The sequence below is a fragment of the Podarcis melisellensis genome (assembly GCF_964234715.1).
Source record: "Podarcis melisellensis genome assembly, chromosome: 10".
NCBI classification, from domain to species: domain Eukaryota; kingdom Metazoa; phylum Chordata; class Lepidosauria; order Squamata; family Lacertidae; genus Podarcis; species Podarcis melisellensis.
Genome location: NC_138542.1, coordinates 46771879 through 46785061, shown reverse-complemented (window position 1 = coordinate 46785061; position 13183 = coordinate 46771879). Strand labels below are relative to the sequence as shown.

The 13183-nt window shown below is 45.4% G+C and overlaps 1 protein-coding gene across 4 annotated transcripts in view; it reads right to left on the bottom strand.

Moving 5' to 3' along the window:
- Positions 1 to 759: 759 nt before the first annotated feature.
- Positions 760 to 13183, bottom strand: part of PDGFB (platelet derived growth factor subunit B) — a 45826-nt gene continuing 33402 nt past the window's right edge. For 2 of the 4 annotated variants that reach the window (XM_081928441.1, XM_081928438.1), the window contains 5 exons: positions 9751 to 9840; positions 8204 to 8409; positions 5646 to 5781; positions 5337 to 5508; positions 760 to 3772 (listed from right to left, as the gene is read on the bottom strand). In XM_081928441.1, the coding sequence (XP_081784567.1) occupies positions 5369 to 5508; positions 5646 to 5781; positions 8204 to 8409; positions 9751 to 9840 (572 nt within the window). In that variant the 3' untranslated portion in view covers positions 760 to 3772; positions 5337 to 5368. The remainder of the gene's footprint in view (positions 3773 to 5336; positions 5509 to 5645; positions 5782 to 8203; positions 8410 to 9750; positions 9841 to 13183) is intronic. The other 2 variants (XM_081928440.1, XM_081928439.1) reach the window with 2 other exon arrangements.

Here is a 13183-nt window from a genome sequence, read left to right as displayed (position 1 = left end):
CACCACGATAGGATGTTGTTGCCTTTGCTCATGAAACCTTTGGGGCACACAGCAAACAGTGAGTCATCCCAGTTACAAGCGGAGTGACTCATCTTGTCTGAGCAAAGCTTGTCTACATTCAGCTGTGCGATGTACCTGTTTTAAATGCTTAGGTTCTCATAATGCATCTAGAATTTGAGTTTTATATAACATTACTAGCCATAACCATGTCTTACATGAGATCACTAACCATATCTGTCTGGTACAATATTATCTGGCATTTCTGCTCTCGGAATGTTGTTGGGCAATCCCTGCATTTTGAACATGTGATTACTTTGGGGGAATGGGTGAGAATAAATACAGGCAAATTTATTACGTCTGGATTTATGACCTCTAAAAAGTGTTTCTTTCTTCCAGGTTGTCGAGTCGGCCTTTTGGAAACTCCTCTCCCCACCCCTGTCAAATTCCCGCCACCCTGCTTTTAGCTGCTTTAAAACAAGAGACACAAAACCGCAGAATTTTTGAATTTAAGGTTTTTTTAAAACAACTTTAAATACAGTACTGAGTATAAATTAATTTTTACATAGAATGGGTGTGGAGAGAGAGAGACCTTGCCCTCCTTACAAATGAAAAAGATGCAGGAAAACAAATGGTCTTTTAAAGACAACGAGAAGTAAGATTGAATAGCAAGAAGTGTTCTTTAATGTCAGAGAGCAAGCTTTGGGTATAAGGCAGGTAGGCAGGCAGGAAATCTGTGTTGTTTCCATCAGCCTTAAAAAAAAAATCCTGCTACTGGCCTCCTCCATGAAACTATATTGAGAGTCCACAGCCATTACTGTAAGCTTGCTTCTTTTATTCACCAGTAGTGCCTGACCATACTGCCAACTGATCGTTTTGCAAGGTTTGATCGGCCCATAGTCTTGGTTTGCAAGGAGAAAAGTTGGCCTACCCAATACAACAGATCAGGGAGGGGAAAACCCATGGCCCTCCAGATGGCTTTGGGCTACAGCTCCTATGTTCCCTAACCATTGGCCATGTTGGCTGAACTGGTGGGAACTGGAGTGCCAAACATCGCCTGGAAGGTGGCATAGTGTTTCCCATTCCAGCATTAGGCAGTACAGGAACCTGCCTCTAGCACCTGAATCCAAGTACTCCATACAAATGCAATTCAAGGGGGAAACAGTCCCCCACCCCCTTGGACCCTTTGAATAACAGGATCTGAGGTATGGGGGCAATTGTGTGAGCCACAAGTTTTCCCTCTCCTCCCTCCCCCCACCTCCTACAACTGAAGAGAGTGGAAGTACCAGACCCAGTTTGTCCCATGAGTTTGCAGTCAGTGTGCCTACCTTCCTGCCAGTCTCCCAGTTTATAGCCTTTTCCTCTTGTTCCATACAAATGAAAGGAGCAAAACAGCTTAAGCCAGCCTTGCAGGAAAAGGAGGAAAACCTGGATTTTCAATCCAACCTGGTCATCAGGCAAATGTTGTGCTTCACATGCTTCCTATAAGAGTGACTCCAGGGGCAGGTTATTCCTTCTCTTTCCTTGTGCCAAACATTTGCACAGATACATCTTTTAGGTAGCGTTGTGTGATGTGTCTGTCTCTTTCTAACAAATGCATGTGACTGCCATGCTTCAACTCTTCATCTGGTCTACCTGAGACATGGCAGGAAATCTTTCCAAGCATTAAGGTCTATCCAAGGTGCCTTTTGCTGGGCTTAATCCAGCACAAAGACCAGAGAAATGGCAGAGGCAGAGAGCAGGGGAGAAGGAGGGACTTACCTTGCAAAATTTTATCCACACTCTATCCCAGCCTTTGCCAACCTGATGCCCTCCAGATGGGGCTGATGGCAGTTGTAATCCAAAACATCTGGAGGGCCCCAGGTTGGCAAAGGCAGCTCTACCCATTTCCCCACTCATTATGTGTTGTTTTTTTTTGCCCTTCTTTTGCAAGAGAATACAGAGAGGTAGGTGGAAAGTAGAAGTTATGAAGTCTTGTCTGTGCAATCCTTCTTTACTCTTTCCTCCAACACTTTAAAGATAAACAGGTGAGTGATCCTTTCTCTGACTTGGGAAAAGTGAACGTCTTTCCTTCTTATTTTACCTCCCCACAGGCCCCTGCAATCGTTCCTGAAGATAGGCCACTCTCTCTCTTACGCTCTCACACAAAACCTTCAGCGGTTATTATTCTTTGGTGATCTGGAATGGCTTGTGAACCTTTAAAGAGATAACCGTTCCCAGCTTTGAAGAGACAAAATATAGGACAGCTGAGAAAAACAGAGAAGATTAAAAATAGCCAGTGGTTAAAGAGGGCCAGTTATCTCTGCTCAGCTTCTTTGCCTCCCCCACATACATCGGATGCTACTGACTGGCTCCTTGTCCAGGGACTCTGGTTGGACAGCACTGGAAACCGAGGGTCAGGTGCAAAGCACCACTTGGCACACAGGCGCGACTACGCAATGCATCGTGGGATCTTTTATGGCTGTTGGAAGGCTTGGCACAGCTCCGTTTCCATCCGATCAGATGATGTTCACCTGAGGTTATTAAGACGAGTTAGCATCTGCATATTCATTGCTGCATCATAGGAGGGATGGTAATGACACTGCCTTGGAAAGAAGGTCGCCCACAAGGGACCTGTGATATGGGCTGGGCTGGTGGTAATCACAGAGTCATACCAATGATCTGCGCAACCCGTTGCTGTTTGACCCCTGGTGAGCAGCAGCTCTCCAAAATACCAAGCAAAGGTCTCTTTCTCGGTCTACACTGCTACTTGAGATCGCTTAAACAGAGGTGGCATTGATTGTCATTCGAAGAACATGCTCTAATACGGTTATTATGATTAACCTACCCACCCCGTCCCATTAAAATATAAAGCCTCTGAAACGGGGACTGCAGGTTGGCTTGGGGCTCCAGTTTATCCAGTGGTGGTAATCCTCACTTTACTGAATGCAAAGCCATTAAGAAAACCTCATAGCGAGTCATTCAAAAAAAGGGGGGGGGATTTCAAATTCCAGCTGCAATAGGAGAGTAGCAACAGGATAAGTCAAGCCCTCCATAATCATGTGCAAAGAAGGCCTCTTTAACCCAAGCAGCTCCCTGGATGGGTGTGGGGAGGACCAGCAGTTCCCTATAGTACAGCTGCTCCATTCCTGTTCACTGTCCCCACCCCCAGCTGGCAGCAGAAAGCGCCGTTGGACAAATGAATTTTGCTTTCATTGTTTCCATTCCCAGAGCATGGCATGTTTTAGTGGTTTTAAAAAATAGAACATATATATATATATATACACACACACACACATACACACACACATTAAAGATATCTAGTCAGACATCACGATAGAAGTCCTTAGTGCATTTGCTGTCACTGGTTGCCACTCTGACTGCCTTGACTTGCATCTGTTGCGCTGTAAGCTGCCTGAGCCCAGCTAACAGTCTGGGTGGGAGCAAGGAGGAAGAAAGAGGGAGGGGAGTGGCCTCCTCCTTCAAAAGGAGATCGAGGCCACAAAGTCTTTGCCCGTTTCCAGTGCGTTTGCTCCAGTAGGCAATATATTGTCCATCCAAATGGCTGTGTTTTCTTTCTTCCGTTTATTTCCCACCCCGGTTTCTTCCTTTGGGGACAATGCTGAAATGCAATTAGGTGAGAAGTCGAAAGGGTAAACTTTGGTGGGAGAACGTCCAGCGAGCAAGGGATCAGGAAGCACCATTGGCCGTCCAAAAGTAGCATTGAGGCGGATGGACGGAGAGAAACTCTGAGGACCCCATGGGGGCAATACAGCAAATATATTAAATAATAAACCTGGAAGAAAAGCAAACAGAAAAAGCAGGTTAAGAGTCCACCATGTGCTCAGTTCATCCTAGTTATTCTTTATGATGATGTGCTATTCCCTGCCTACAAGAAGGTTCATAGCTGACAGGCTGCTACTCTATACAAACATACTTATCATCCAGTTTGCTTACTTTAGTCTCAATCTAAAGTTTTGGTTTCAATAGAATTTGGGGGTTTTGCTTTTTGGAGGGGAAAACTGTGGTGGTAGGAAGAGTAGCTAGGGGCGGTGCCATAGAATCATATAACTGTAGAGCTGGAAGGGACCCAAGGGTCATCTAGTCCAACCCCCTGCAATGCAGGAATCTCAGCTAAAGCATCCATGGCAGATGGCCATCCAACCTCTGCTTAGAAACCTCCAAGGAATAAGAGTCCACAACCTCCCTAGGGAGACTGTTCTAGGGCACAAAGGGGCATGCTTTTATTACGCTCTATTTAATCTTAGAAAAGCCATTTTTGCTACACTTAAAGCCATTTTTCTGTTCAGTCTTTCTCAACCTGGTGTCCTCCAGATAATTTGCACAACAACTCTCTCCTCAGTCTCAGTCGGCATGGCCAATGGAAACATCTGGAGGGCAGCCGATTCAGGAAGTGGTCTATCCCATCTCAAGAAGTAAGCTGCCAGCCTGACAGACCAGTCCGTTTGTTCCTTGCCTTTGATTAGGTCTTCCCAATCAGCAGAACTATGCGTCTGCTACACCTATTACGCCTTCCTTCCTGGACAGGTGACAGACCACTAAGCCTAATCAAAGCTGTGCACAGTCACAGTGCTCCTTGATAAGATAAATCCCAGTGGAGGAAATATTTATTCCTTGTCTCTTCCTCTCATTCTTTGGCTTCCTAACATGAATGGCAAATTAAGTTTGATTTCCATGTGACTCACAATGGAACAACGTTTTTAATGATTCTGAGCTACATGGGCTTGATGAGCCCAGCCGTCTCCAACTGTTTGACAACGTTCGTTGTAAGAGGCAGATTTGCAAAGCTACTTGGGCACCTTCCATTGGTAAACATGCTGTCTGCTGGATGGCCTCACACTCAGACTACCACACCGTGTGCCTGATTGAAACTTACGCAGTAAAGTGGGACGGTGAGTAAGCAGCGACAGGCATGGAAGCTGCAAGGAGGAAACTTCCAATGGGGACATTAGCTGAAGTAGGCTTCCTCATGAGTAAACATTGTAGAAGGAGCTTTGCTACGGGACACGCAGGAAGTTGCCTTATACTAAGTCAGACCATTGACTCATCTAGCTCACTGTTGTCAACACTGCCTATTGGCTCTTCAGGGTCTCAGACAGGAGGACACCTGAGATTGAACATAGGATCTTTGGCCTACAAAGATGTGCTCTGTTGCCGTGCCACGGCCTCCCCTTGTAACAGAGCACAACTAATTTCTGTGCGAAACTGTCATTTTAATTCTGCTTCCAGCCGATTGCCTGTGCAGGGGCAAAGGGCATCGGTGCAAAAGCACAAGTGGCGTTCTTGCGATAGAGGTTCCTGTGCATCCACAACGTGGCAGCTGTGTTTGTCGCAGTTACCTGACATTTGCACTTTTGCCCGCCGGCATCTTCTATGCTGGGAAGATTTCTTTCAGGGCCTTCTTATCGTGCACATGCTTGAACTTCCGATGCTTCCTCTTTTGTGGCGGCAACCGGTGCGCTCGTGCCCTTGCTGGAAGAGAAGCCCGAGTGCTCAGTGGCGGCCCACCTGCTAGGAAAGGAAGGCGCATGAAATACACACTGGCAGGCAGCAGCTCATGGAGATTGCTAATCAAATCCTTCTCTTCCCAAATGCCTTCCCTGACGTTACTTCTGACTCTTGCCCACCCAACCCTCTGCAATCCTCACCTCTATGCTCGCGTGAGTTTGGCCGGCTGAACACTCTGGGTGATACTGCTTCACATCGACATTCCAGGTGGTCTTCCAAGGCCACAATGGCTTTATTAAAGACTGGTTTCTTTCGGACAATTTCAATCTTATTTACCTATTGGAAGAGATTAAAAACAACACAAATCTGTTGTGTGTATATACATAAAATATTAACTTCAGATCAACCAGCACCATTGATGTTATATATTTATATACATTCTGAAGCCCTTTGCAGCTTTTAGGTGAAATGCAGATAAAGCAAAGTTCTTAATAAGTACAAAAATCACTTGCTTGGGCCTTCAGGATCATTTTTCTGAAACTAACCCAGTAATCATGACAGTGCATTCTGAGATGCCCCATGATCTAGGAATTGTCAAGCTTGCCATGTCGGATCCTATAATCGGGATAAGTTGGGTCCATAGGTATGGAAGAGACGGAGAGTGCATTCAGCCCAACCTCTTTGAAAACAACGATCACCCATCCATCTGTGCCTGCCCACCTGCCACATTGTGTTTCACAAGTGCAGAGCAGGTGCATTTCAAAATGATATCTGCACAGCGAATAGGTCCATGTCACTCCAGATAGCTGTAGCATTGCTGCTGTTTGCTGGGAGCAGAATGGGGCAGGGCGGCAGCAGTGTGCACAAGTGCAGGGGCATTTATACCTGCAGCCGGCAACATGATACTTCCCTGCCCTCCCTGCCCCTCTGCAGCACTCCATCACAGGCCTGGTGCATGGCAGCACCACTGCAGACAGGAAGGTGGCACAGTGGTGGTACCCGTACTTTTTTTTCTAGAAAAACAGGTGCCGGTACTCACCATGAAGTTGTTAAAGTAAGTGCCAAACTTTTTAACAACAACAAAAAAAGAGGTGCCGGTACTGTGTGCCCTTGAGTGCCCCCTAAAAAACACCCAAGCACTGGTGGCACTCAATTCATGTGCCACAACTGATTATAGGACCAGGGAGTCCAAGTAATAACTGCTGCTTACATCTGGAAGAGATGGTAACTCTGCTGAAGGCAATTGGAAGTTACCACTGAGCATAGAGCTGCTTCCTGCCCGAAGGCTTCACCACGACCAATTTTTCTCTTAATGCACCACTCTGCACACGTCAGGACACATGCTTCTGGCTAGACAAACATTTCCAACCAAACATGCAAGCACCTCTATTTTCAGAGGAAGCATTTCCAGGTCACATTTTCTTGGCTGCCCTTTGACCTCTTGTTTGCTTTTTTTTCCACGAAAACAACTCCCTCTGCTGCTCTCTTCTCCCTCCCCGTGGCCCCATTTCATTCTCTCTATTCAGTGTGACTTTCTAGAGAAAGGAATTTCCTGGCAAATGGATGGTGTAATATCTTCCAACCCCCGTGCCTTCTTACTATGGAAGACCCCTGGAATCCTCCCTCGTGCATAGGTCAAACAAGGGGATTTGCATTGTATTTTTAAATGATTTTTAAAGTCATTTGTCTGGGAGGAAGTGCAGAGATCACTTATTGGCTGGATATTTAGCAGGATCAGAATGAGAGGTCAGCTGGCAGGTATCCGCTTACAACACATCCAGACAAGAGAATGAGGAGGAGCTGCTGGCTTAATGGAGTATTTGCTGGGAGAGCAAGTGCAGTGGCATGGTAAAGAAGAACAGGTCAGCACCTTCAGATCTCCCAGTGCTACCCTTAAAGGGTAAAGGTAAAGGGACCCCTGACCATTAGGTCCAGTCGTGACCGACTCTGGGGTTGCGGCGCTCATCTCACTTTACTGACCAAGGGAGCCGGTGTACAGCTTCCGGGTCACGTGGCCAGCATGACTAAGCTGCTTCTGGCAAACCAGAGCAGTGCACGGAAACGCTGTTTACCTTCCCGCCAGAGTGGTACCTATTTATCTACTTGCACTTTGAAGTGCTTTTGAACTGCTAGGTTGGCAGGAGCAGGGACAGAGCAACGGGAGCTCACCCCATCATGGGGATTCGAACCGCCGACCTTCTGATCGGCAAGTCCTAGTCTCTGTGGTTTAACCCACAGCGCCACCTGCGTCCCAGTGCTACCCTTAGCTGTGAGTTTTAAGGTTTTTTTTCAATAGTCCTATTAAGTCATTCCCCCTCACGTGTATCAAATGATTAAAAACAAAGGCATGCAGTGCAATTCTACGTGTGCTGCTTACTCGGTAGGTAAGTTCCACTTACTGACTCACAAGGTAAGTTCCATTGTGTCAAATGGTACCTTCTCCCTAGTAAGTGTGCTCTAAGGTGGCAGCCTTAAAATCTACACTCTTGCCTTGATATGAAGGCCGTAGGAAGGAGCTTTTTGCATTATTACAAAGATGCATCATGTTACACATTTCCCCGTCTTCGTGGGATGAAAAGTTCGAGGGCCAGTGCTACTGGATTTAGTTTCCTTTAGCACTGGAGACTCACTTTAGTAAGAAAGAAACATGCAAGCAGAGCATAATGAAAGTACGAAGACAACACTTTCAGCAGTGCTTCCCCATATAAATTTCACTCCCCGCCCCCGCCTCCCAAAGCAGGCCTTTGTTTTTGCCTACCTGGATGTGGCGCTCACGGACCCGCGTGGCGCGGCACTGCATGTTTCGGGTATTGCAACAGCCTGTGCACCGCTGCACTTCCACGCATGGCGGCCACACCAGGAAGTTGGCGTTGGTGGGATCCACCATGGTCCGGGAGATTTCAAAGACTTCTGTCCTTGTCTTGCACTCTGCAATTACTGCTGGCTCCACAGGTTCTCCTCCAACTGGAAAGATCCAAGAAGAAAAGCTATCGGCTTAATCAACAAGGACTCTTATTCTTCCCTATTCCATTCAACTGCCTGTCCAGTTTTAATGGCTATCTCATATTACCCACATCATCATCTGCGGAATCAAGAGCACTGTTGCATTGACATATTGGCCTCGTGTGAGATGGCAGGGCTATAGACAGACGTAAAATACAAATTCATGTTTATGGAGAAATGTGTGGGGAAACTGGGGGTAATTTCTCACACATCCTTAGAAGCTACTAGGAGCCTTGGTAAGTCTCTTGCAAATGTCAAAGAGTGGAGGTTATTTCAGGCAACACAGAACTGCGTCGTTCTTCAAGCCCCTGATATTTGCCCCTCTGCACTGAACAGCTGGATCGCTCAGTTGGTTAGAGCATGGTGCTAATAACACCAAGGTTGCAAGTTCAATCCCCATATGGGACAGCTGCATATTCCTGCATTGCAGGGGGTTAGACTAGATGATCCTTGGGGCCCTTTCCAACTCTACAATTCTATGAAAACTCCTTAAAAACACAATCACCAATACCCTGTTTCTGTTTCATTCCAACTGCAGAACTTAAGGTTTTTCCACTGCAGAATCTGAGTGTTGAGCTTTCTTTTATGGAATTAGAATCCAACTCAGTTGCACTCAGAACAGACCCATTGAAATTACTGGACCTAAGTTCATAATGCCCATTATTTATTATATTTCTTTCCTGCACTGCCTCCCAAAGCAGTTCAGAGCAACAAACAGTGTGTCTGCTTTGAGTGTGATGAATGCTGGACACCACCCCATATCTCTCCGCTAAATTCCCAAGGTCAGAGAAACAGGGTGGTAGTCAACTAAGTTTTACTCAGAGCAGAGACATGGAAATGAATGGGCCTAACCCGGCCATGTCCATCAATTTCAATGGGTCTATTCTGAGTAAAGCTCTGTTGGCCCTCACCCACAACTTTAGGAGTTGACCTCAAGCATGTAGCCTTACGTCTCTGGAAATGCAACACCAAATGAATACTATCCCGTGTAAAAGGTATCTGTTTTATCTAACCACATTTGTAACCCTGTCCTTCTTCACAACAACCCTGTGAAGTAGGTGAGGCAGAAAGGGACTGAGAAGGGACTGGGACTCAACTTTTCCAGCTCTTAGTGCAACACAATCTACTACACCAAGCTGGCTTTGATGGGATGGCACCTAAAGTTATAAGAAAGCACACAAAGCTGTCATATTACCTGAAGAGAAAGACACAGTGATACACATCTGGTTCATGGTCTCTACAGTGCCAGCCTTGTGCTTAAATTCCCTCACATAGATTAGATATGTCATGCCTGCAACTTACCTAGACTTCGTCTCCCTCGGAGAAAAGAAACAGGATTTTGACCAGGATGTATTCTGGTAGTATTCAGGTATGAAGTGGAGTTATCTTCTTCTGCAAAAGAAAACACGCACACATAAACTGTAATTGACAGTAATGCAGTGGAAAGGTTACATTATCAAAGTATGTACATGGAGATAAACATAATTTAAAAGGAGGAGACAGGAGAGACGCTAGTTCAGGTAAATTACTACTGTGTCTCCTTAGGGTAATCATTAGGAAGGTCAATGAGGGTTAATTGCAATGAGTGTAGTTCTGGGAGTGTGTAGGATAGTTCATACGCTTTCCAGTAAAACCTCCATAAACTGCAGCCTCTCTCCCAACCAACCAAATGTATATAAATTGGTTTATTTTCCAGGGACTTGCTCAGTCTCCATGCTTTATTCTGTATATTTGCCAATCACACACAGAGAGAAAGAGCATGAAAGTGCAACGAGCAAAGATAAATCTTAGAAAGGCAATAGAAATGTAAAGGAACTTGATCAGGGGCCACAAGGAAGACACACAGTCATGCCAAGCAAGGAATCTCTACCTCTTCAATAATGGGATCCTTTTATAAACGTAACCCTGCAAATGTACCTCGCAATTGTCAGAAAGACAAGAAACATACCTTTAAAAAATAAATAAAAGTAAAGGCAAGACTAGCTGTTGGATACCTCAGTTGGTAGAGCACTAGACTCTTAATCTCAGAGTTGTGGGGTTCAGAGTTGTGGGCAAAAGAAAGCAGGGGGTTGGGCTGGATCACCATCATAGTGCCTTCCAACTCTGCAATTCTGTGATTCTGTGATTCTATTAGGAATCCACATTCTGTACCAGATGCCAACTTTCACAAAATTGGGATTGTGGCAGATAAACGGCTTTAAGAGTATGCCTATCTCAGCAGCATACCCTTGAATGGTTGAAATGGAAAATGCTACTCATTTCATGTGAGCATGGCGTAATTCACAGAGCAGCAGTGAGCAAGCCCCAAGCCACTTCCATGGAATTAAGTAACAAGCAGTGTGCCAAAGACGTTCACTTTAAAATATATTTCTCTACATTCCAGGAAACATGTTTTTAAAAATATTTGGAGATGTTATCGGCTAGCAGAATTTTAATGTTACACCATATCTACCTCCCAAATTACTAAGATTTTTTTCCTCCAGCATTCCAAAATACCATGCATGCTACTTGTTTTGTAAATTGTTCTACAGCAATTCCCCCAGTCTTTCTCTGCCTGGGAGAAAAGACTTTTGCGCAAGATGGAAAGTGGAGAGTAGCTGGAGAGCAACCTGCGGACTGAATCGCAACAAAGACCAAAGATTGCAGCCTCTAAATAAGGGAGCACCTATTGTGCCATCCGAAAGAGCAACACAGAAACTTCAACAAACCTGTACATATAGTGGAAAAACCATATTCCGCACCTACTGTACAGGTGCAGCCGGGACTATGCAAAGAATAGCACAACCCAGAATTGGGTTGACTGGCAGCAACTCTCAAACTCTTAGGCACTGGTGCAGATCTTTTACATCATCTGCTATTTTATTCTTTTGAGTGGAGGGGCTAGGGACTGAACCTGGGACCCTTTGCATGCTAAGCATGTGCTCCACAAATGAGGTCTGCAGTTCCTCCCATCTCACTGGCTCACAGGGTAAGAAAACCATATGTTAGTTTTTTTTATCAAAAAAATATTCACAAAATATAGAACTGAAGAATAAAAGAAAAAAGGAAAGAAACAGAAGAATAAAAGGGGGGGATAGATACATTACATCCATCCATAATTCTATTCCATCTATTTCCTGTCCATCCTTCCATGACTCCCTAAAGTTTCCCATTCCTGCTGCATATTTTTCCTAACTATTTAAACATTCAAATTCTTCTCATTATAAACTATAACTGCTGAGTTTACTCCAAACTGACTAAAGTTCTAACATTTTCACAATGTTTTTAAGGTAGTCTACAAATGGCTTCCATTCCTCTTTAAAACTTTTCTCTTCCTGCTCTCTAATTTTGGTGGTTAAGCTTGCTAATTCTGGATATTCCATTCATTTCATCTGCTGCTCCTTCTTTGTAGGTACTAATCTCTTTGTGCGTATAGGATTCTCGTTGCTGTGTTGGTATATATGAATAAACTTATTAGTTTACTTGGTACCTTGGACCTCATTATTCCTAACACAAGCAAATGTTAAATTTTAGGCACTGAGGGTAGCCTGCAAGAGATGGAAAGGCCTGCCAGCTTTCAATTCAGTTCCCTCTGAGCACACCCATGTGTTTTCCCATAGGAAATGCTGGATAGAGCAATTCCCGTCACACCTCCTAGACTTTCCCTGGAGCTACCAGTCCCTCTAGAGTCTAAAACAATGGCAATTTTTGATGATAGATCCTGCTCAGCTGCAGGTCTTTCCTTGTTTGAACTACTCACTTTGTAAGGGGAAGCAGGACAGGTGCCAATATTATGGGATTCATGGGGATTGTGAGGCTCAGGGAACTGATGGTCTGTGTTTGTCTATGGAACACAGAATGAAAACAAGCTTTCCACACACACACACACACACACACACAAACCACCAGCAGACATCTTTATGGCCAAACAAACCACAGCCACAAATTTCCTACATGGGATTCAACATCAGTATCCCAGGGGATGGCGTGAAGGGGTGTGAGATTAACCACCTTGCGGAAGCTAAGCAGGTCAGGGTCTGGTGAGTGCTTGAATGAGAAACCTCCTGGGAACAACATGCATACGGCTTTGGGTTATGTGACGTAAGAAAGGCAGGGGATATAAATAAAACAAATATTTCTCTCCCTCTTTCGCAACACTAGAACTTGAGGACAGCCAATGAAATTAAATGTTGGGAGATGCAGGACAGACAAAAGAAAGTACTTTCACACAGCACATCCTTAAACTATGGAACTCGCTCCCTCAAGAAATTTGGATGACTTTAAAAGAGGGTTATAGGGACGCGGGTGGCGCTGTGGGTTAAACCACAGAGCCTAGGGCTTGCCGGTCAGAAGGACGGCAGTTCGAATCCTCGCGACGGGGTGAGCTCCCGTTGCTTCAGTCCCTGCTCCTGCCAACCTAGCAGTTTGAAAGCACATCGAAGTGCAAGTAGATAAATAGGTACCGCTCTGGCGGGAAGGTAAACGGCGTTTCCGTGCGCTGCTCTGGTTCACCAGAAGCGGCTTAGTCATGCAGGCCACATGACCCGGAAGCTGTACGCCGGCTCCCTTGGCCAATAAAGCGAGATGAGCGCCGCAACCCCAGAGTCGGCCACAAATGGACCTATTGGTCAGGGGTCCCTTTAAAAGAGGGTTGGACAAATGCATGAAGGAGACAAATGCATAGGTTCTGCTGCACTGTCAGAGGCAGTGCGAATCACAAGTGGGGCAAGTGCTGATGTGCTTTCAGGCTACCCAC